Below are 21,054 nucleotides of genomic sequence, written 5' to 3'. Positions count from 1 at the left end.
CATACCAAATAATTAAGCAAGTTTGGGATCTTGCCTATCAACTTGATTTACCTTCAACTACACGTATCCACAATGTCTTTTATGTATCTGAGCTCAAGAAGTATATTTATCCTGAAATTCAAGTTCTTGAAGAACTACCTCTCCTTGATGAAAAAGATTTAATCATTCATGAACTTGAAAAGATTGTTGGTAAGCGAAAGAAGATTCTAAGAAACCGAGTTCTTATGGAGTATCTTATAAAGTGGAAAGGTTTGCCTATGGAAGAGTCTTCTTAGCAACTTGCTTCAACAATTTTCATAGCTTCTTCAAGAGGATAAATCACTCACTAAGCAATAACCAGCTTACTATAATAAATTTTTGTATTGGATTTAACTACTTTATCTTCATCAAAATTCGATTTTGATAGCATACTTGGATACTACACATTGTTCTTTACATTTTTATAGCTTGCACATGAAAATTGGACACTTCTGCTTCAAGAAATGGCCAAATTTGTATTACAGCTTGTTTTGGACAATCCATCACTGTTTGTTCCACTTACATGGTCCTTCTTCATTGACTTATATGGTCTTCTTCAATATGGAGTTTTGTTTCAACATGATTTCATATATTTCAAGCTATTCTTATACTCATCCTTGTATTTTGTTCCAAATTCAGCTTCGAGGACAAAGCTCTTCTACGCCGGGATGGCTTGTAATAGAGCAAAAATACCTTAATGCCTTAGCCAATATTTAGCCTACTAGGGTTAAGTATAAAATGCTAAATTGTAACTAGCCAAATATCTTTTTGCCATTTCTAACATTTCATATTTGAGGTTTCAACCTCCCACCATCTAAGAGGGTGCATTCTTTTAGCCACCATAGCTTGGGGTGCATACCATATTGTTACCTCTCATCAACTGATTCTTAGCCATTAATGGTAATATCATTTCAACCTAGCCACCTTGGCTATGGTTTCTTGGTAAATTAGTCTGCTTCTTTGTATTTCCAATTGAATTGTTTCCTGTGAGAATTAGTGTCTTTACAAACTGCCACAACATACCAACCTTCGCTACTGATCAAATAAAGTTCCAATGCCCCCACAGAAGTATATGCAGAAACACAGTCCGGCCTAAATAGACAATGTAACTTATGGTCATAGTCCAAAAACATGGGAGACAAGTAAGCATTGTTGTACACTGAACTGCCTGAGTAGAAGTAGCAGACAACAGTTCATGGATTGAGATCCGCAGTGAGAAGCTGTGTGCAGAAACACAGTCCGGTCTTAATAGAAAACACAACTTATGGTCATAGTTCAAACACACACAGACAACTAAGCATCATTGTAGACTGCCTGAGCAGAAGTTATACATAGAGACAAATAGGCATCATTAAGACTAACTGCCTGAGTAGAAGTTACAGACAATAGCTCATTGATTGAGACCATCCAGGAGATTTTTACAAAAAGAAAAGAAATCATTGGTGTGCCTCCTTTGAATCTTGTTTCCTACAGAATGAATCCAAAAATTTTAATGAAGCTTCTGGATTTTTTCTCCACTGACAGGTATTGACCTTGAAAAGGCGATGTTTTAGCTGGAGAAGCTATTTGCACGAAGTGGCAATGGGCTTTAGGAAGGATAACACGTATTATGTATATCAGAAAATTGCTGGATAATCAAGTGTTGTTAGAAAACCAGTTATGACATTCAAATGGTGTGAAAATATCAGGATAATGCAAGCAGCAATGCAAACCATGCATAACATTCACTTCTCACAATCATGGATTGGGGCTGGGTTTTGTGATTGCACTTGAAGAGAGTCAGGATCCCTTCTCCGGGCCAAGCCCCCAAAACCCACATTTTCTGCTCCAAAATGCTGCCAAAGACTCTGGCTGTCAAAGCGCACAACAGCAACTGGATGTGCCGGAGATGCTCTGCAAGACCATGGGGGCGTGGTGATGTTTGGTGGACGCTCAACTTCTTTATGCTCATGCACTGGCAATTCTTTGGTCAACATCCACTTCTTCATACTCACCATGGTTCTCCAGGCCACTGTAGATGGGATCTTGATAAATGTAAGCACAAACAGATGGAGGAAAGCTAAGGGGCAACAGCAAACTGCAGCACAGTCTGCTGTGAGCCCAGTTGCACATTTGCAACACAAATCGCTTTGGCAGCCTGTCTCTCTCTGATGCCTCTGCAAGCTCTGTGTAGAAGCATGTGATGCATCTGTGCCTTTCTTTAAATGCTCATGAACTAACTTGTCAGGCCTGGTGTGCCTCTTACGTGCATATTTACTCTTTTGCTTCGAGAGCTCCGTACGTGTGCCACTGAGAGCTTCTGTCATGAAGCTTGATGATGAGGAGAATGAAGAAACATAAGACTGATCAGAGCCATTGGAAAGGATGTGGGATGGAAGGGACAGAGGGGATGACAGGGGCAGGGAAGGTTCAGTGGGGGAATCAATGCAGGATGTCGGGGACGAACATGATGAATGCTGCTGAGAGACAAGACCCTTGGCTGCAGCATTGGGAGGAAGCTGGTGGGGGGCACCCATTTGGTATTACACAGGCAGTGCTAACTTGCTCTTTAAGAACCTCTACCTAAGTTATCAATCAATGTGGGCATGTAAGTCAGCTACAGACAACCCTGAAAGCCTTTGTTTCCAGGAATGCATCACCATGGATGTAACCATAACTGCTTCTATCAGAACAAACCAACAACCAACCATGCTGAAGGAAGCTTGTACAGAGGATCCATCCTGACCTTCCAAGTCTAGGTGACCCCTTACGTTTAGTCATCAACCTGCCCAAGTCACGATTGTAATGCCCTGGTTTACTTCAACATCTCATCCATCTAGCTGCTCCAGACCTCATCCATATAGCCATCCATTATCATATTTGGCTGTGCTCGAAAATGTTTGCTGCCCTAAAACACTTTCATGGTGCATGATGATAATACATCTGGTTAGGTTGAAATGGAAAATACATGAGAAAATGGTATTGCTTTGAGTATGTGTGCAGAAGCTTGCTTAGAGTGATTGTGCTTACCTGCAAAACAAACATGTTCATCAACCATGCTTATCAACAACCTCTCTCTCTTCAAAGCTCAGGGTGTTTAAAGAACATAATCAGAAACAAGAAGCTTCAAGAACTGCGACAATAACCGATTGCAAAGAGTGGCCTCAATCCATCCATATCTTTTACGAAAGCAATCTGGTAAGATTGGTTTTGCCCTTCGGATTTAGGGCCGGCTGGAGTGCCCTCATCGAATCTAAAGTGGTCTAACAAGAGATTATTTCAGAGTTCTTGACAGATGCATGGGATGGATTGATGAGAAATCCATGTGACTGGTGCCAAATCGCCCCAAATGCCATGATTTCGATGCAGTTGGGCTGACTTGAGGTAAGGAAATGGGGCATAAAAGAGTGGCGTTGATGCATACCTGGTTGCTTGGGTCGTGTGAAGATGGCAGCATCTGGTGCGATAACATTTCTGCTTTTGAAATACACAATGCAGAGAATGGGAGACGAGAGAATTCGATGAATGATTGGGCGCGCCAGCGAGTCATTCAACCCACTGCTGGGGTCGGCCTCCTGATTGTAATGACGATCTGCTCGTACTGTGATTTCTGCGACTGAAGAAGAGGACTGATAAAGAGAAGGAAGTTTACCTTCAATTATTGGGTCTGGTGGGTCTTCTGAATTCAAAAGGGCATGCAAATTCGCTGTTCTCTGTCAATCTTTCCACAAAATCACCGGGGATCCGATGACTCCACAGGAAGTTTCTGTCGGTCTTTCCGGAAATTCTAGGAAATTTGATGACTTTATCAGGGATTCGATCGACTGATGGGAGAGGTTTTAGACGGAAGTGCAGCCTGATTTAGCGCCCTTTTCTCTACTTTGTAAAGCAAATGAGACGCGATTAACAATTTAGCCACAGAACCCCGCCATGTCTCTCTCTTCATCATCAGTCCCCGCCACCACATAATAGACAGACACAATCAACCTTTTGTGGGGTAATGGGGTTTATGTCACACCCTGCTTGGCTGTTCCAGCCAATCCTCCATCCAACATTTGGTGCCCAATGATTGCTCCTATCCAACTAAGGTACCAAAACATGTGACCCCAATGAACACCTAAAAGGCTTAGAGAGAGAGAGAGAGATTCCCCATATGGCTTTGTTACATAAAGATTCCCCATACATCCTCACATGTTAATGTAGCATTACACATTTCTTGTAACTTTCTAGGATAATTTGCCATGCTAAGGTGCTATTCCAACGCGTCTTTGAACAAACAAACATGTTAGAAAAACTTTCACATGTCCATACCTGTACAATTAGCACAAACAAATGCATTATGAGCATTGATTGTCTCTCTTTCATTGCACTTTCTCGCTCGTTAGATTCTTATGATTTCAAGAGTTCACACAACATTGTTTCACTTTTTATACTGCTTAATTCCACAATGGTTTTTCACTCATTGGATTCCTTGTCTAAAAGGTTAGGATTGTGTGGTCCTAAGGGCATAGACATTTTGCAATCTTCAATGGAATGGCATGGTTCAAATTTGTCCACCCTAAAGGAAAAATAAAGTTTCGGAGGTTGTTAATGGAGAGCTTACCAATAATGCTCTTTCTAAACAACTTGTCGGTTGTTAATGGAGAGCTTACCAATAATGCTCTTTCTAAACAACTTGTCGAATGTAATAGAAGGTAGTGCTAATATAACATAATATGAAAGTGCCCATTATTTACTAACATATGAGTTGCCATTTATACATAATACACCTAAGTACCAATATCTTATAGGTTGTGGTAGACAAGATATATATTACTTTATAAATTATGGGTATCGATTATAAGCTATAGGTTGTCATATTGATATTTTTATTATTTTTTACTAGGCACTCTGTGCTTGCCTAGATCTTCTCGGGGCTTCGTGTCAATGTTGGGTTCGAAAGTATGTTTCATGTGGGAAGATAGTTCATTGAAGCTTGATGTAAAGAACATAATCCAAACTTTGAAAGCTTTGGCAACTTTGACTAATACAAGGTTTGAAAATGCAATATATGGAAATGCCATAATCATTGATATATAGGGAGTGCAAAACCAATATTAACAAGATCAAACCTAAACTATATCTCTAAAAAACCTTATGACCATTTCTCAAGGTTTCTCAAAGATAAATACGTTTAATGGCGATTTCTATTCACATTGAGCCTATCATGGCATGTATATTATCCTCACACAAGCCTATAACATTACCAAAATTTGATAACCCGTAAACTATATTGAGAATTACTTCTTCATCTTCACACACACACACACACACTCTCTCTCTCTCTCTCTCTCTCTATCTCTCTCTCTCTCTCTCTCATAATAAATAATTAATAATATATATGTAAAATTATATATTATATATTAACTAAATATAGTTATAAAATTTTATTAATAATCAAGCAAAGTATTAATACTTAATTATTAATAATGAATTAATTATATTATTGTATCAATAAATATATTAACTATTATACACATAATCAAGTGTATTAAAGTATTGATAATTACAATACATATATCACAATTATCATTAATACAAAAAATACATGAAGGATAGTTTAACATAATAGTATTTATTATTAATATGATAAACACGTGTGTGTGTGTGTGTGTGTGTGTGTGTGTGTGTGTGTGTGTGTGTGTGTGTGTGTGTGTGTGTGTGTGTGTGTGTGTGTGTGTGTGTGTGTGTGTGTGTGTGTGTGTGTGTGTGTGTGTGTGTGTGTGATGCATAATACGCATAAACATTAGCTTATTTATTAATTATTATATACATATACATTATATATATTTTATTAATAATTAAATAATGTATTAATAGTTCACAATTAATATGTAATCAATTATGTTAATGTATTAATAACTATAAATAATGTGCATATTATTGAAGTAATGTATAATTATATCATATTTATTATTAAATATTATATATATTAAATATAATAATACTTATAACTATAATTATATGTATTACTATGATATCTTTTATAGATATTATAATAATATATTATAATTATATATCTGTGTATATGTGTATATGTGTATGTGTATGTGTGTATGCATAAATGAATCTCACACACACACACACACACATTTTTCTTTCCTTTGCTTGTTTTATATATGCTCTCTATGTATGTGTGCATGCATGTGTATGTGCTTGTATGCATATATATGTGTATGCATGTGTGTGTGTGTGTGTGTGTGTGTGTGTGTGTGTGTGTGTGTGTGTGTGGCCTCATAAATGTATGTCCCCTCTCTCTTGCTCTCATTATTTTTATTTTCTCTCCTTTCTTTTTCTTCCTCCTATCTCTCATTTTTCTTCATCTCATTAGGTGCAGGTTGTGTACACGTGTATATATGTATACACATATGTGTATGCGTTACATGTATATGTACATGTATATATTTGTGCATGGATGTGTGTATCACATATGTTGATATGCATATGCTTGTAAGTGTGTATTTTATAAATGTGTATCCATTTTGTCCTCTACTCTTTTTCTATCTCATATACGTGTTTAGGTGTGTGTGAACGTGTTATATTTTATACATGTGTGTCCACTTGTGTAGTCTCATAAGTATGTGTACTCTCCTCTCATTATTTTTTCTCCTCTTTTTTTTATGTCTCTTTTTTCTCTCCTTTCTTTTCCCCTCTCTTCTTCTTCTTCTTCTTCTTCTTCTTCTGTGTGTGTGTGTGTGTGTGTGTGTGTGTGTGTGTGTGTGTGTGTGTGTGTGTGTGTGTGTGTGTGTGTGTGTGTGTGTGTGTGTGTGTGTGTGTGTGTGTGTGTGTGTGTGTGTGTGTGTGTGTGTGTGTGTGTGTGTGTGTGTGTGTGTGTGTGTGTGTGTGTGTGTGTGTGTGTGTGTGTGTGTGTGTGTGTGTGTGTGTGTGTGTGTGTGTGTGTGTGTCACAACTTTGTGGCTATGTTTTGTCTGATAAAGCCTTTAAGGTCTTTTATGAAGCTTTTTCTAAGGCCTAAGAACTCTTCTTGAAACTGGCCATGTTAGTAGATTTATTAAAAAAAACCTTACATTTATTTATGCACCTCTATTATACCATACTATGTTGTACATGATGGAAATAACATTTTAAGTCAAAGGTAAAACTTTTATATACATGAGCCTTGAATTTTTCCTAGCATTACATTAATGGTCATTCAATGGCTTTCCTAATTAAATTCAAAATCGTTAAGCAAATCATTTTGCTTAAGTTGATGTATTTGGCTACTAGGTTTGCCTAGATTAAGCCTTCTACAATCAGCATGTTGACCAATTCATTTAAAGCTATGTACTTCCACTTCATATCATTTGGGTTTTTAAATCTTTTAAATGAGTGCAAGTTGCCTCAAAAGTAGCTATAAACTACATTTTTGTTGAGAATGGCAAATGATGCTTGATGTGTTTGCCCATAGAGGCTTTGTATGCTCTAGGAAAAGATGTCCAAAATCCCTTAAGCATAGTGAGGAACGGTGGTACTACCCAAAATCTATATAAGCATGTTTTTGAAACTCATTTCAATGTAATGGTACTATCAGGTTGAGTCACTCAAGATTTGTTTATGAGTCCAAGCTAATTTATCTTGGAACCTAATTTATCTTGGAACCTAATTCACTTGCGTTACAATTCCTCATTCTAATAATGTATCGTGTGTTTGATTGGCATCCACCATAGTTGATCTAGCTCTAGATCCATGTTTCTTGACATGGTATCAGAGCCATGGCGAGCTAGTTCTAGCATCACTAGTGAGTCGTACTCTAGCATAAATGGATAGTAGGTGAACCCACCTTAAGGCCATCTACCATATCCATAATTTAAGCCCATTCTTCTCTACTTAGCATCTCAAGTTCATCCTTCTCTACTTACCCTTACCAGATCGATGCCAATCACCCAAAAACTTATCCTTCAATTGTTTTTGTCATCCTCTCTTTGGAATTTATAGGAAGGAAAGGGAGAGAGAGAGAGAGAAAAAAATACAACACACACGCTTGTATGTGCAAACATAAGGGGTATCATAGCCATGGTACTTGCCAACCCATCTACCCTCATCAATGTCACCAGCATTCCAAACGGAGGCATACAAGAACATAGGCATGGAAGGAAAACTATCATCATCCTGTTTCTTTGTGACATGAATGCAAGCAGCGTCAATGAGCCATTTGATGTGGGACGGGCTCCAAAGGATGGCGTACTCATGGAAATCCTTGGAGGAATCAAACCCAAGGTCATGGATGACCTTGCGGTTGCTAGTGTCGGTGGTGTAGTAGTTGGTCTAGATGATGTGCTTCTCCTTTGCATCTGCAGGAGCGCATGGGGAAAGGAAGCTGCAGAAGAGGTCGGCACAAGAGCAAACGCCACACACACACACACACACACACACACACACACACACTCTCTCTCTCTCTCTCTCTCTCTCTCTCTCTCTCTCTCTCTCTCTCTCTCTCTCTCTCTCTCTCTCTCTCTCTCTCTCTCTCTCTCTCTCTCTCTCTCTCTCTCGATACTCACCTTTAGGCTAATACTAAGGTTAAAGCCCTAGCCCTTAAAGGCCATTCAAACCAGTCCATTCACACCTTCTCTTTCACACTTGAAGCTATAAATCTCGTTTACATTGCAATGTTTTTTGTTTCATTCTTGACATCCAAGTGATTAACCATTTTGCTATCAAGTCTCTTTAGACACTAGCATTGTGTGCTTTTCTCAATATCTGTTAAAGCACTTGTAAAAAGGGATTAGACACTATCCGAGTATACTCGCAGTAAGACCTTTGTGCATTCAAAATGAGTTATTTGCACCATGCTCAAACAATCAATACGAATGTAATGATGACCCATGAGCCCAAGCCAAATGAATCCAACAAATCATGTATCCCAAAATCTATGTCATGTATGTCAAAAGAGAGCTTGTCAAGCAAAGCAACCATAAAAGCATGAAGCAAAAAGACAGTGTCAAGAAGACTAAAAGAAAAGTACCATGCATCAACAAAAGGGAAAAGGGCATGAAAACCAAGAAGGAGTCAAAGAAGATTAAAGGGACCAAGAAGATCATGATCACCAAAGGTTGCCAAAGAAGCAAGAAGAAGATAAAGATTTTTTTGTTGCTAACAAACAAAGAATTTTCCATAATGGATCTCCCTTAGTGGATCTTGTTTCCCAAAGTGGATTTTGTAGAAACCCTTAACAAAATGTAAAGTTTCAAGCCTTAACTTGACTAGGTTGCCAAAGAGCTAGTCTTCGGGACCATATCATCATGTAGAGGGGGCAAAAGCCAGCAAGGGTAGAGACTCATCATTTGAGGGGGGTGTTGAGAATCACAAATGATGCTTGATGTGTATGCCCATAGAGGTTGGATGCGTGCCTAAAGAGGCCTGCCCATAAGTGGCTTTGTATGCTCTAGGAAAATATGTCCAAAATCCCATAGGCATAGTGAGGAACAATGGTACTACCCAAAAGCTATATAAGCATGTACTTGACACTCATTTCAATGTAATGGTACTATCAGGTTGAGTCACTCAAGAATGTGTTTATGAGTCCAAGTTAATCTATCTTGGAACCTAATTCATTTGAGTTACAATTCCTCATTCTGATAATATATCGTGTGTTTGACTAGCGTCCACCACAGCTGCTCTAGATCCGTGTTTCTTAACAAATTTTTATCACCCATATGCTTAATAGATTGCAGTATGCAATGAATAGGTGCTATGCACTTAGTTTCTCTCGTCAATTTGTGCAAGTATTCTCAAAGCATCAATATTCTTTGGTGCTTTGCGTTGAGATTTAAAGGCATATTTCATATGGCAAGAGGATTCATGGGTACTTAAGTGACAAAAAAACCATTAGTAAGAGAAAAAATAAACCATAAGAGACCCCAAAACTATTATGAAACACTTGTATTATTAATAGTTAATGCTTTGTATGCCAATGTTAATTTTTGAAATAATAACTTGGTTTTCAAAAATACACTTGTATCTCACAATGATTCAACTACTCTTGCAATTTATTGACTTTGCCATACAAAAGAAAGACACCAATAACATTGTTTATCTCAATCATAAGAATATGAAAAGATGAATGAAGAAAAAGTGATTTTGAAATATCATTATAATATCCCAATCATAACAAAAGCTAAATTGAAAAAAATTATGTAGCATTTAAATCATTTATTAAAAAGAATACCTTATCTTCTTAGTAGAGTTATTGAAAGTGGATGTAGCATATGGAACATGCAATGATGAAGTTGTAATATGCTCTCTCCAAGACTATGTTGCAATACCTAAAAATAAAAAATTATTTTAGAAAATATAATATTGAATTTATCAATTTTATATAATAAAATATTTATGAAGAAAGTGAGTAAGTATTACCTAGGGACATGACATGATTAGCTCTAATATTCGTAGAGTAATCAGTGGAGTTTGGATCGAACTAGTGTAAAGTAACAAAACATGATAAATCTTGGAACTCCCATTTGCTCCAATCATTTGGTATTCATCTAGTGCGGGAGCAAGACATGAAGTAATCATCTTCTCTTTTGTTTAACATAATAGCACTGAAAATATCCAAAATTTAGAATATATATATATATATATATATATATATATTTCTATTAGTAAATTCATTGTCTTGCAATCTTTTGATTACTCTAATCAGAGTTCTATGGATTATGTCATCCATAGCCATAGTGCAAAATGCCTTTTGAATTCTCATTGGGTAAGGTGATGCATGATACCATTCAAAAACTATTTGAGCTACAAAAAATATTTTAAAAATAGTAAAAATTAAAATTATTTTTATCAAAATAAAAATATTATTTATAATCAATACATCCTATAATTGAAAAGTAAACCCTAAGAACAAAAAAGAAGTTAGTACACTTTGCAATAAAAAAATAAACCCTAAGAATAAAAAGAGTTAATATATCTTACAATCCAAAAGTAAACCCTAAGAATAATCAAGGAGAAATAAACAATTATTTAAAAATAATTATTAATTTAAAATGTGAATAATAATTTGTATGCACATGCTTTTGTATATAGGAAAAAATCAAACAAAATAACTTAAATATGCTTTTAGTCAAATGTTAATATACACATATATATTAGTACACACATATACATAAATATAAAATGTCTACATATAAAGGATTGCTTCCATTAGTAAATCCATCATCCATAGTTGTACGGATAATATCATATGTAGCATAGTGCGCAATGTCTCTTAAATTCTCATTTGGTAAGCTAAGGCATGATAATATTCAAAAACTATTTAATCCATATAATAGTTAAGGTTAAGAAAAAAGAAAATTAGAAATTTCTATCAAGATTAAAATGTTATTTAAAGAATTTAATACACCTTATAATCAAGAAATAAACCCTAAGAGCAATCAAGGAAATAGAGAATATAATTTTTAAAAAATGTTTGATTTAGAAGTAATTTGTGCATAATAACTTACCTATACATGATTTTTATAAACTCAAAGGAAAAATTTTAAAAAAATGGCTTATATGTTTTTATTCAAAGAACTAAACACTTAAAAAAACTTGAGAGAGTACAATACTTCATTTTTTGTAGACACGTGAAAAAAAATGAAATAAAACAAGGTTCAATGATATTAGAAAGGAATATTATGCAAACACAATATGAGATAGAATAAGTACTTAGAGTAATAAAATAAAGATTACAGTCCTAGTAGATAGTTCAAATAAATATTACACTTATGATAAATGGTTCAAATAACTTTGTGTAGAAGAAAATAAATAAAGGTTACAATACTTTGTGTAAAACTTCTTTGTACACAATATCGATGGTGCCATTTACCATATTTACTTTCTCATCAACCAAGACTTTCAATATGTTTGGGGACTTTACTCTTGAGAAAGCAACATATGGTGGACAATGAGTAAAGACTAGGGTTTTTAGATGTATCCCTAAACATGATAAAGTTTGGTCTTGAGATTTGTTGATTGTCATTGCAAACAACAAATGGACAGGGAATTGTAAATGCTTCATTGAGAAAGGGAGTTGTAGTGTAGTTTTGGGATAAAAGTTATTCTTGGGATAAATATTCTATCCCAAACATTGGTCCCAATAATTATCTCTATATCAATAAACTTGTTGTTGAAATATTTGCATGCTAGCCTAGTATCGTTGCATAAACCTTTCGAAGGATTTAAGTTTCTAAGCAATATTATTGAAGCATTTACTTTTAAGAGCAAGATGAGGAGGAATACCTCCACCAAGATCAAGGGATTTTAAATATTCCACAGAGTATAGAAAGAAGTTCTCATTTGTCTTATCCATGGAATCAACATTATAGTATTGTTTAACCTCTCATGGCATCAACTGCAATGCATGGTTGTTTAATATTTTCATCTCATTCTTTCGAGGTGCAAGAATGGCATGTTCACTAAAGAAAAACCTATAATCAATCATGCAATCCATATCTTCATAGACAAATTGATCAAGTGTTGTGTTGGCCCTCCATTTAACAATAATGTAGATGGAATTTGCAATATGTGATTACTTTGTGATACACATTTTCTATCCCCAATGTTTTATAGCCATGCAATAAAGTGGTCCTGATCTAATTTCACCCACATACTTTATGTAAGTCTCAATATATTGAAATATTGCCACAAAGCAAAACAACATATAACCATACCGACAATATCTTCATGATGGGTAACCTTTGGTACAACATGCAATATTTACCTAAAATCTCCGCCTAGTAGAATACCTTCATCACCAAACAACATATTGCATTGCATTATATTCTTTAAAGTTATATCCAGTGCCTCAAAGGTGTGACAATGCAACATAGTAGCTTCATCCCACAAAATAAGGCTCACCTCTTTTAGAAATGCTAGGAGGTGACTTTGAACTAGTATATTGCATGTAAAATGATTATCTATCCACAATGGAATTTTGAATTTTGAATGGGCTGTATGACCATGTGGGAAAAGCAACACAGCAATACTAGAGGATGTTGTAGCTATGGCAATACAAAGATAAATGCAAATAAATTTCTCAATTGAGCACATGTTTGCATTAATGAAGCTTTACACAAGCACATTTATCATTCAAGACTAGTTTCCAACATTCCCTTTGCCATGCAAGCCTCCTCAAAAGTTGGATATGTCACATTTATCATTCAAGACTAGTTTCCAACATTCCCTTTGCCATGCAAGCCTCCTCAAAAGTTGGATATGTCACATTATCCAATTTATGCAATGAGTCAAAGGAAGTGCACCCCTTGCATATAGTGTGAGTAATAAACACAAATAATATTTTTCTCCACACATAGGTACAACAAAATATATCCAACCAGACATATTTTCTTACTTTCTCTTTGTCCACATTTTCTTTTGTGCATTCCAAACCTAATACATTGGAAAGACATGATAGAGAGCTGTATTAGCATTCAATACTATCTACATGTAGGTGCAATAAAATATATCCAACCACATGTATTTCCTCGCTTTCTCTTTGTCCACATTTTCTTTTGTGGATTCCAAACCCAATACATTGGAAAGCCTTGAAAAAGAATGATTGTAAGTAAACCATTCTATGAGAGTAGTTGTTTTAGCATGTTCATTCTCATGCCCATAACAATCCCATTAACATTGTTATCAATAGTATCTAAACCATTGACCATATCAGCCAATCCCCTATACATTTCAACTTGTAAAGTTGCTTGATTACAACATCACCAAGCTACTCTACATTGCTCAATGCTACGATAAGCATCCATAATGTATTGTTATAGCAAGTGGCCACCACATAAACGACATGCATAGGTATCATCATGAATTTGAAGCTTGAAGGCATAATATTACATTTGAGTGACATAGTCTTTGTTTGTAAGATTTTTTGCACTAATATGAGAATCCACATATGCATATGGAACTTTAGTATGCCATATGTCCTCTCCATTTTGAAAGAGAAGAACATATAATAGTTGCATATACGCCTTGTGTAAGTTAGAAACAAAAATTAGGTGGGATTGTTTAGTGCAAACTTGAATGTTACGATGATCAAGCATGTTATCATCACCTTGTCTAGGCATGATTCCACCAACCTCACTTACAATTGAAATCGAATATTGTCTAGATGTGGATCAATTCTAAAAAAATTACATTCTTATTTCTATTGATGGATTGAGCTGCAAGCTTGTACCAACTGCTATAAAGGCCTAGCGTAAACATTGTAATCATGTATCATTTGTCAAAGCTCGTCTAGTATGCTTGGAAAAATTCCAAGCAAAATCCCCATGCGATTCGATAACTCATGCTTAGTATCATAATTGTGAAGTTTCATAAACTTTGGTGTTTGATGCCCATCCTCACTTGGTAGCAAGGAATCTGTCCGGTGATAATTTGTTCCATGACCTGAAAGGTATATCCATTCCCATTTTGAGACAAAAGCTCGTCAAACTTTACACCCATCAAAACAAAAGCCAATGTGCTATTGTGAGCACACTTTCTCAATAGTATGAAGTGAGCCATCGAACAAATTATGTAGAGATTGTGGTGGTTGTTTTAGACATGGTAAAATTACATTTCCTTCTCTACAACAATGCTTTCCAACAAAAGTTGGAACCCATTGTTTTAGTTTCAAAGTGCCACAACTTAGCCATGAAATGCTCACAAACCCTGCAAAGTGTACCAATTGTATGCAAGTCAAGTTTTTATAAGAGAAAAATTATTGCAAATGGATAAATATCCAAATTAGGTGGCATATCATGGAGAATTGAACAAAATCCACCATCTTGAAGAAGAAATACAAGTGCTAGAATCCTGTATTGGTAATCAAATATATCTTTATGTGCGTCTATAGTATGTATAAATGTGTTTCCTTCTTAAGCAAGGCCATGTGATTGAACTTCCAAGGGAAAAAATGGTGCACCTAGCATTTTAGCACTTGTAATTGAGCTTGAATGGCATATCTATCTCTATTTGTTGTACTAAAATGCAAGTTTATAATTGTGTTCTAGCTCTTATCTGTCAAGATTGTGGGAGAGAAGGAAGGAGTCTCACTTGTAGCTTTCTTGCTTGCACAATGGGGGAGTACACACACAAGTGGAGGCTGAAAACAGTTTTTCTCTTCTTAGTTGTGTAAGCCAAAAAAAACTCTAGTACAAAGAAATAGAAGAACCTTATATATGGGTCTCAAACTAAGCTCAACTAATTAAAGTGGCATACTAACTGAGCCACGAACTAGAGTAGATAAGGATAGCTGTCATCTAGCTATTATTCATGAGCGGTGTACCAACCGCATCTACAACTGACACGTCGGTGACCCTGGCATAATAGTCACCCTGGCATATCACGAGTGGAGCTCGATATCTCAACACTCCCCCTCGAGCTCAATCCCAATTCCTGCACACCAAGCAGGTCTCTGAACTTGCGCAGCTTCTCTGCGCCCAATGCCTTCGTGAATATGTCAGCTACATGATCCTCTGTGCTGACATAAACTAGATCAATAAGACCTAGTAAAACCCTCTCTCGCACATAGTGATAATGCACCCCAATGTGCTTTGTTCTAGCATGATAGACTGGGTTATTTGCCAAGTGTATACTACTCATTTTGTCACAATAAATGACAACTTGCCCATCTGTAGGCTGATGCATATCATAAAGTAGCTTATGCAACCAAGCTACCTCACATGCAGCCATTGCTGCGCCCTTGTACTCAGCCTCTGTGCTGGATAAGGCAATTGTAGGCTGTTTCTTACTGCTCCAAGTGACTGAAGCACTCCCAAAAGAGAACACATATCCACTGGTAGATCGTCTATCAGAAATGCTACCAACCCAATCAGCATCAGTGTATCCATGCAACTGTATCTGAACCCCAGTCTCATAAAGTAGTCCATACTGCAATGTGGACTTCACATACCTGAGTATGCATCTAGCCGCATCCAAATGCGGTTCCCTTGGAGCCTGCATAAACTGACTTACCAATCCAATAGCATAGCTCAAATCTGGTCTGGTAAAAGTCGTATAAATCAAGCTTCCTACTATGCGTCTGTACATAGTAGGGTCTTTCAGAAGCTCACTTGCATGTGCGCTCAACTTCACATTCTGCTCCAAAGGAACTGAAATAGGCTTATAGCCTGTCATCCCATATTTGGACAGCATGTCCAATCCATACTGCCTCTGCAAGAGCTGTATCTCACTTGGTGATCTAATCACCTCAATGCCCAAGAAATAACGCAGCTCTCCCAAATCTTTCATCTCAAACTTCTACTTCAATAGCATTTTCACATGAAGGATATCTTCATCACTGTCACCTGTCATAATCAAATCATCAACATAAATGACAAGTAGCATAATACCTTTCTTTGTTTTTCTCACATAAAGTGAGAAATCTGCCTTGGAAATCTGAAAGCCAATAGTGACAAGATACTGTCCTATCTTGTCAGACCATGCTCTAGGTGCTTGCTTCAAGCCATACAAAGCTTTCTTCAGCCTGCAAACAAACTCAGGATGAACAGCATGCACATAACCTGGTGGCTGCTCCATATAGACCTCTTCTTGCAAATCACCATGCAAGAAGGCATTCTTTACATCCATCTAATGTAAAGACCATCCCTTTGATGCAGCCATAGCAATGATTGCTCTTACGGTTGTCATCCTTGCAACCGGACTGAATGTTTCTTTATAGTCAATGCCATATGTTTGTGCATACCCCTTGACTACTAATCTTGCATTGTATCTATTCACAGAACCATTTGCATTGTGCTTCACCTTATAAACCCACTTACAGCCAATTGCATTCTTACCTTTAGGCAAAGGTACCAATTTCCATGTAGCATTTGCTTCCAAGGCATCCATTTCTTCATCCATGGCTTTCTCCCATTTTTCTTTTCCCATGGCTTGCTCAAAAGAAGTGGGTTCTGGTTCCTGTATCACTTTGACCATATATGCATAGTGAATGGCTGTAAATCCATCATAATTCAGCCTATCCACAGGATACCTAGCTCTCGTAGACCTGTGCAAAATAGGTTCACTCTCAGGTGCTCTCAGAACATCCCTGGTCTTCCTTACTCCAGGTGTAACAATAGAAGAAATACCCAACTCATCATCAATGGTCTGTTTTGAGCCACTAGATTCACCATCCACATAAGAGTGACCTGCATTCGCATCAAACATGGGCTGATCAACCTTCTCTTTTCCTTTTCGTGATACCTGCATACCACTATCTGTATTGCTTTGAGAAGATTCTCCTGATCTCAATCTGCCTGTCCATGGTGAATAATGTGAACCACTGCTACAGGACGCTCCAGGTCCACTAATATTTTGTGACTGTTGCTGTGAATTTTGTGCAGCATTACCATTTTGTGCATCTACATCATCAATCACATTTACTGGTTTATACCAGCTACTCATCTCATCAAAAACAACATCTCTGCTCACTATAAACTTACGAGTAGAAGGGTTATAGCATCTATACCCTTTTTGCTGCAGAGAGTAACCAATAAAGATGCACTTCTCAGCTTTTGGATCCAACTTGGATCTCAACTCATCTGGCACATGTACATAGGCAATGCAACCAAAAATTTTCAAATGAGAAATATCTGGTTTCCTACCAGTATACCTCTCCTCTGGAGTCATCCCATGTATTGCTGCAATGGGAGTTCTATTCATTATATAGACTGTTGTAGCAACTGCTTCAGCCCAATAAAAATCTGGCAAGTCTTTTTCATTGAGCATGGCACGAGATACCTCTCCAATATGCCTATTTTTCCTTTTTGCAATTCCATTTTGTTGTGGGGTATGACTGCATGAATATTGTTGCTTTATGCCATGCTCCTGCAAGAACCTTGCAAACTCATTTGAGAGGTACTCTCCCCCTCCATCTGACCTTAGGCATTTTATTTGCAGGCTTGTTTCTTTTTCAACCATAGCTTTAAGAGTTTTGAAATGCCCAAAAACTTCACTTTTCTTTTTCATAAAATACACCCAAATTTTTCTGCTATAGTCATCAATAAAAGTGATAAAATAATGACAGCCTCCAAGAGATGCAGCTTTAGTAGTCCACACATCAGAGTGGATTAATTCCAATGGCTTCTCACTCTCTTGAACATGTCTAGGAAATGGTTTCCTTGCCTGTTTTCCAAATTGGCAGGCTTCACATACCTTATGCATTTTTGCAACCTTGAATTTAGGCAATCCTGCAACAATATTTTGGGCCTGCATTGATTTAAGTCGCTGTACATTAATATGACCAATGTGTTTATGCCAGATATCAATATCTGCAACTACACTGGTCCCATGTGCAAACATTGCTGCACTCAATTCAGACATGTCTGCATCCAACGTAATGATTCTACCCTTCTTCTTTCCTTTTGCTATCAAGCGACCTTTATTTTTCATATCCTCAACAAAGCATCCATGAGGATTAAATCTGACCTGCAAGCCCTGCTCAACCATTTGACCAACAGAAATCAGATTCTTGGTGATATTCGGGACATGAAATACATCCGATAGGTATTTCTTTTTCCCATCCTGCATAGACAAAGGAATTTTTCCAATCTGCACAATAGGATGTGCAGTATAATCACCAGTCTCCACAAATCCCGGTTTTTTCATTTTCCTTGCATCCTCCATCCATTCTGCATGACCTGTCATGTGGTTTGATGCACCTGAGTCAACATACCACACATCGTTGCTTTCTTCTACACTTGTCATAGAATTGTTCATGTGCTGCACCATAAACAAATGCTCATTTCTGTCATCACCCTGTCTACTAGAAGATACATAATTCCCTTGTTGCAATTTCCCATTCATGATGTCATACTGCTTTTTATAGCAGTCTTTAGCCATATGACCCATTTTACCACAGTAGTAGCATTCAACATTGTTGTTTCCATTTTGGCCTCTTTGCCATCCACCACGACCTCTTTGGCTCCCCCTGCCTCTAGAGTTACCACGTCCTCCTCCATAGGACTGGTTTTCTTGAGTTTGCTGCATATTCTGATTTCTACCACGGCCTCCAAATCGGCCTCCTCTACCTCTGCCTTTACCTCTTCCAGCATTTGAGTAGAAGACAGCTTCTTTTGAAGTTCCTCCTGAAGAAGATACACCACCATTTCTCTGCTCCTCAGAAATTAGAAGAGCAATCAACTCCTCAAAATCAAGAAATCTTTCACGAACTGAAATGGATGTCTGAAACTGTGCATAATCCTTTCCTAGACCATTCAAGGTCACAGAAACTAAATCATCATCTTCCACTGGTGACCGAATGGAAGCAAGTGCATCTGCAATCTTCTTCACCTTCATGTGATAGTCATTGATGCTCATACTTTCTCTTTGCACATTATGCAACTCTTGCTTGAGCTGCATTTTCCTAGCTTGCGTATTTGTGCTATACATTTTTGACAAAGTATCCCATGCCTCCTTTGGTGTGCTTGCATCCTGAATATGCACAATCATAGAATCTGAAATGCTAATAGACAGCCAATACATAACTTTCCTGGCTCTCTCATGCCATGCTTTAAATGCCTGCATTTGCTGTTGATTGGGAATATCAAGAAGAACTGGTTCTTCTTCATTTCCTGCAACAAATTCCCAATATCCTTTTCCCATAAGGAAATTCGTCATTCTAAACTTCCATGCTTGGAAGTTGTTCTTGTCAAGCTTTTCAGTGACAATATGTGAGAGAAAATCAGACGCCATTACAGGACACTGCAAAAAATTTTGTCACTGCAAAGAACACAGCTTCAGCCTCACAAGGGCTAATATGCAAAACTGACGAAAGTGGTATTTGACCACACAGTCACTTCCTAGTGACGATTTTGCATCAACAGGCAACAAGGATGATTTTGTAACTCCCAATGTCTTTGCACACAAGCATACGATGCAATTTTTGTGGTAACTTTTCACCGACTTGTAGAACAGTGGTCGCACAACATAAAACAGGGCCTTTTTCTGAGTGCGTGCAGAAAACTTCTGCCTCCAAAACAGGCTCTGAAATGGCCTCAAATAAAAAAAACAGGGCATAAATTGCCCTCTTACTTCACCGCGAAGGGTGTCTCAACTTGAGACAATGCACTCTTGCAATTTCCGGCTGTGCTACCTGCAAAGATCTGCTCCCAAAATAGAAAATGAAAGCAACACTGCTCCTCTTACCAGAACACCACGAGCTTGGCTTGCTTTCTTTAGCTCCTTACCACGAACAAGGCTCTGATACCATATCAAGATTGTGGGAGAGAAGGAAGGAGTCTCACTTGTAGCTTTCTTGCTTGCACAATGGGGGAATACACACACAGGTGGAGGCTAAAAACAGTTTTTCTCTTCTTAGTTGTGTAAGCCAAAAAAAACTCTAGTACAAAGAAATAGAAGAACCCTATATATGGGTCTCAAACCAAGATCAACTAACTAAAGTGGCATACTAACTGAGCCACGAACTAGAGTAGATAAGGATAACTGTCATCTAGCTCTTATTCATGAGTGGTGTACCAACCGCATCTGCAACTGACACGTCGGTGACATAAATGCACAACGGTCACCCTGGCATATCACGAGTGGAGCTCGATATCTCAACATTATCATCTACCTACATTTAACCCTAATAGCATCAAGCATTTGTTTATGCAAATTAATCCACCATTTGGATTATTTATGCTTTGATTGTATTATCGAGTTGTGGTAGGTATCTACACTTAAAAGGGTAATAATTGTTTCCCTCAATGTCCACCTGTAGGTGAACTATCTCCTCAGTCCAATGTTGAGTCTCTGAATATAAACTTGAAGTAGATCCTTTGTAAGTGCTTTGGTGAAGATATCAGCTCCGTTCTCCTCTGTTGGTGGATAGTAGACCGGTTCCACTATCCCATCCTCGATCAAATCACACACATAGTAATAGTGGATCTCTATATGTTTGGTGCTCGTATGAAACACTAGATTTTTGGCAATGGCGATGCAACTCTAATTGTCACATCTCAACACAGTTGGTACTTCATCCTACACTCCCATATGCCATAGGATCCTTCTCAACCATACTACTTCACATGCAGTAAAACAAGCTGC

General features: G+C 37.3%; 1 protein-coding gene across 6 annotated transcripts; it reads right to left on the bottom strand.

Moving 5' to 3' along the window:
• Window positions 1–1,260: 1,260 nt before the first annotated feature.
• Window positions 1,261–4,066, bottom strand: LOC148033134 (uncharacterized). Of its 6 annotated transcripts, none has more exons than XM_087680869.1 (2): window positions 3,028–4,066; window positions 1,261–2,913 (listed from the first exon to the last, which is right to left on the bottom strand). In XM_087680869.1, the coding sequence occupies exon 2, from the start codon at window positions 2,532–2,534 to the stop codon at window positions 1,743–1,745; it is 792 nt and encodes a 263-aa protein (XP_087536995.1). In that variant the 5' UTR covers window positions 2,535–2,913; window positions 3,028–4,066; the 3' UTR covers window positions 1,261–1,742. The 6 variants fall into 6 exon arrangements, with proteins under 6 accessions (XP_087536995.1, XP_087536994.1, XP_087536992.1 ...); XM_087680868.1 differs by having other exon boundaries at window positions 1,261–3,027; window positions 3,144–4,066; XM_087680866.1 differs by having other exon boundaries at window positions 1,261–3,027; window positions 3,422–4,066.
• Between the last annotated feature and the right edge of the window lie 16,988 nt (window positions 4,067–21,054).

This window comes from Lygodium microphyllum, chromosome 7 (assembly GCF_053477565.2).
Source record: "Lygodium microphyllum isolate KBCC chromosome 7, Lygodium_microphyllum_v1.1.10, whole genome shotgun sequence".
NCBI lineage: Eukaryota > Viridiplantae > Streptophyta > Polypodiopsida > Schizaeales > Lygodiaceae > Lygodium > Lygodium microphyllum.
The sequence above is the reverse complement of the archived record's forward strand: the minus strand, read 5'-3'. Positions and strand labels throughout refer to the sequence as shown.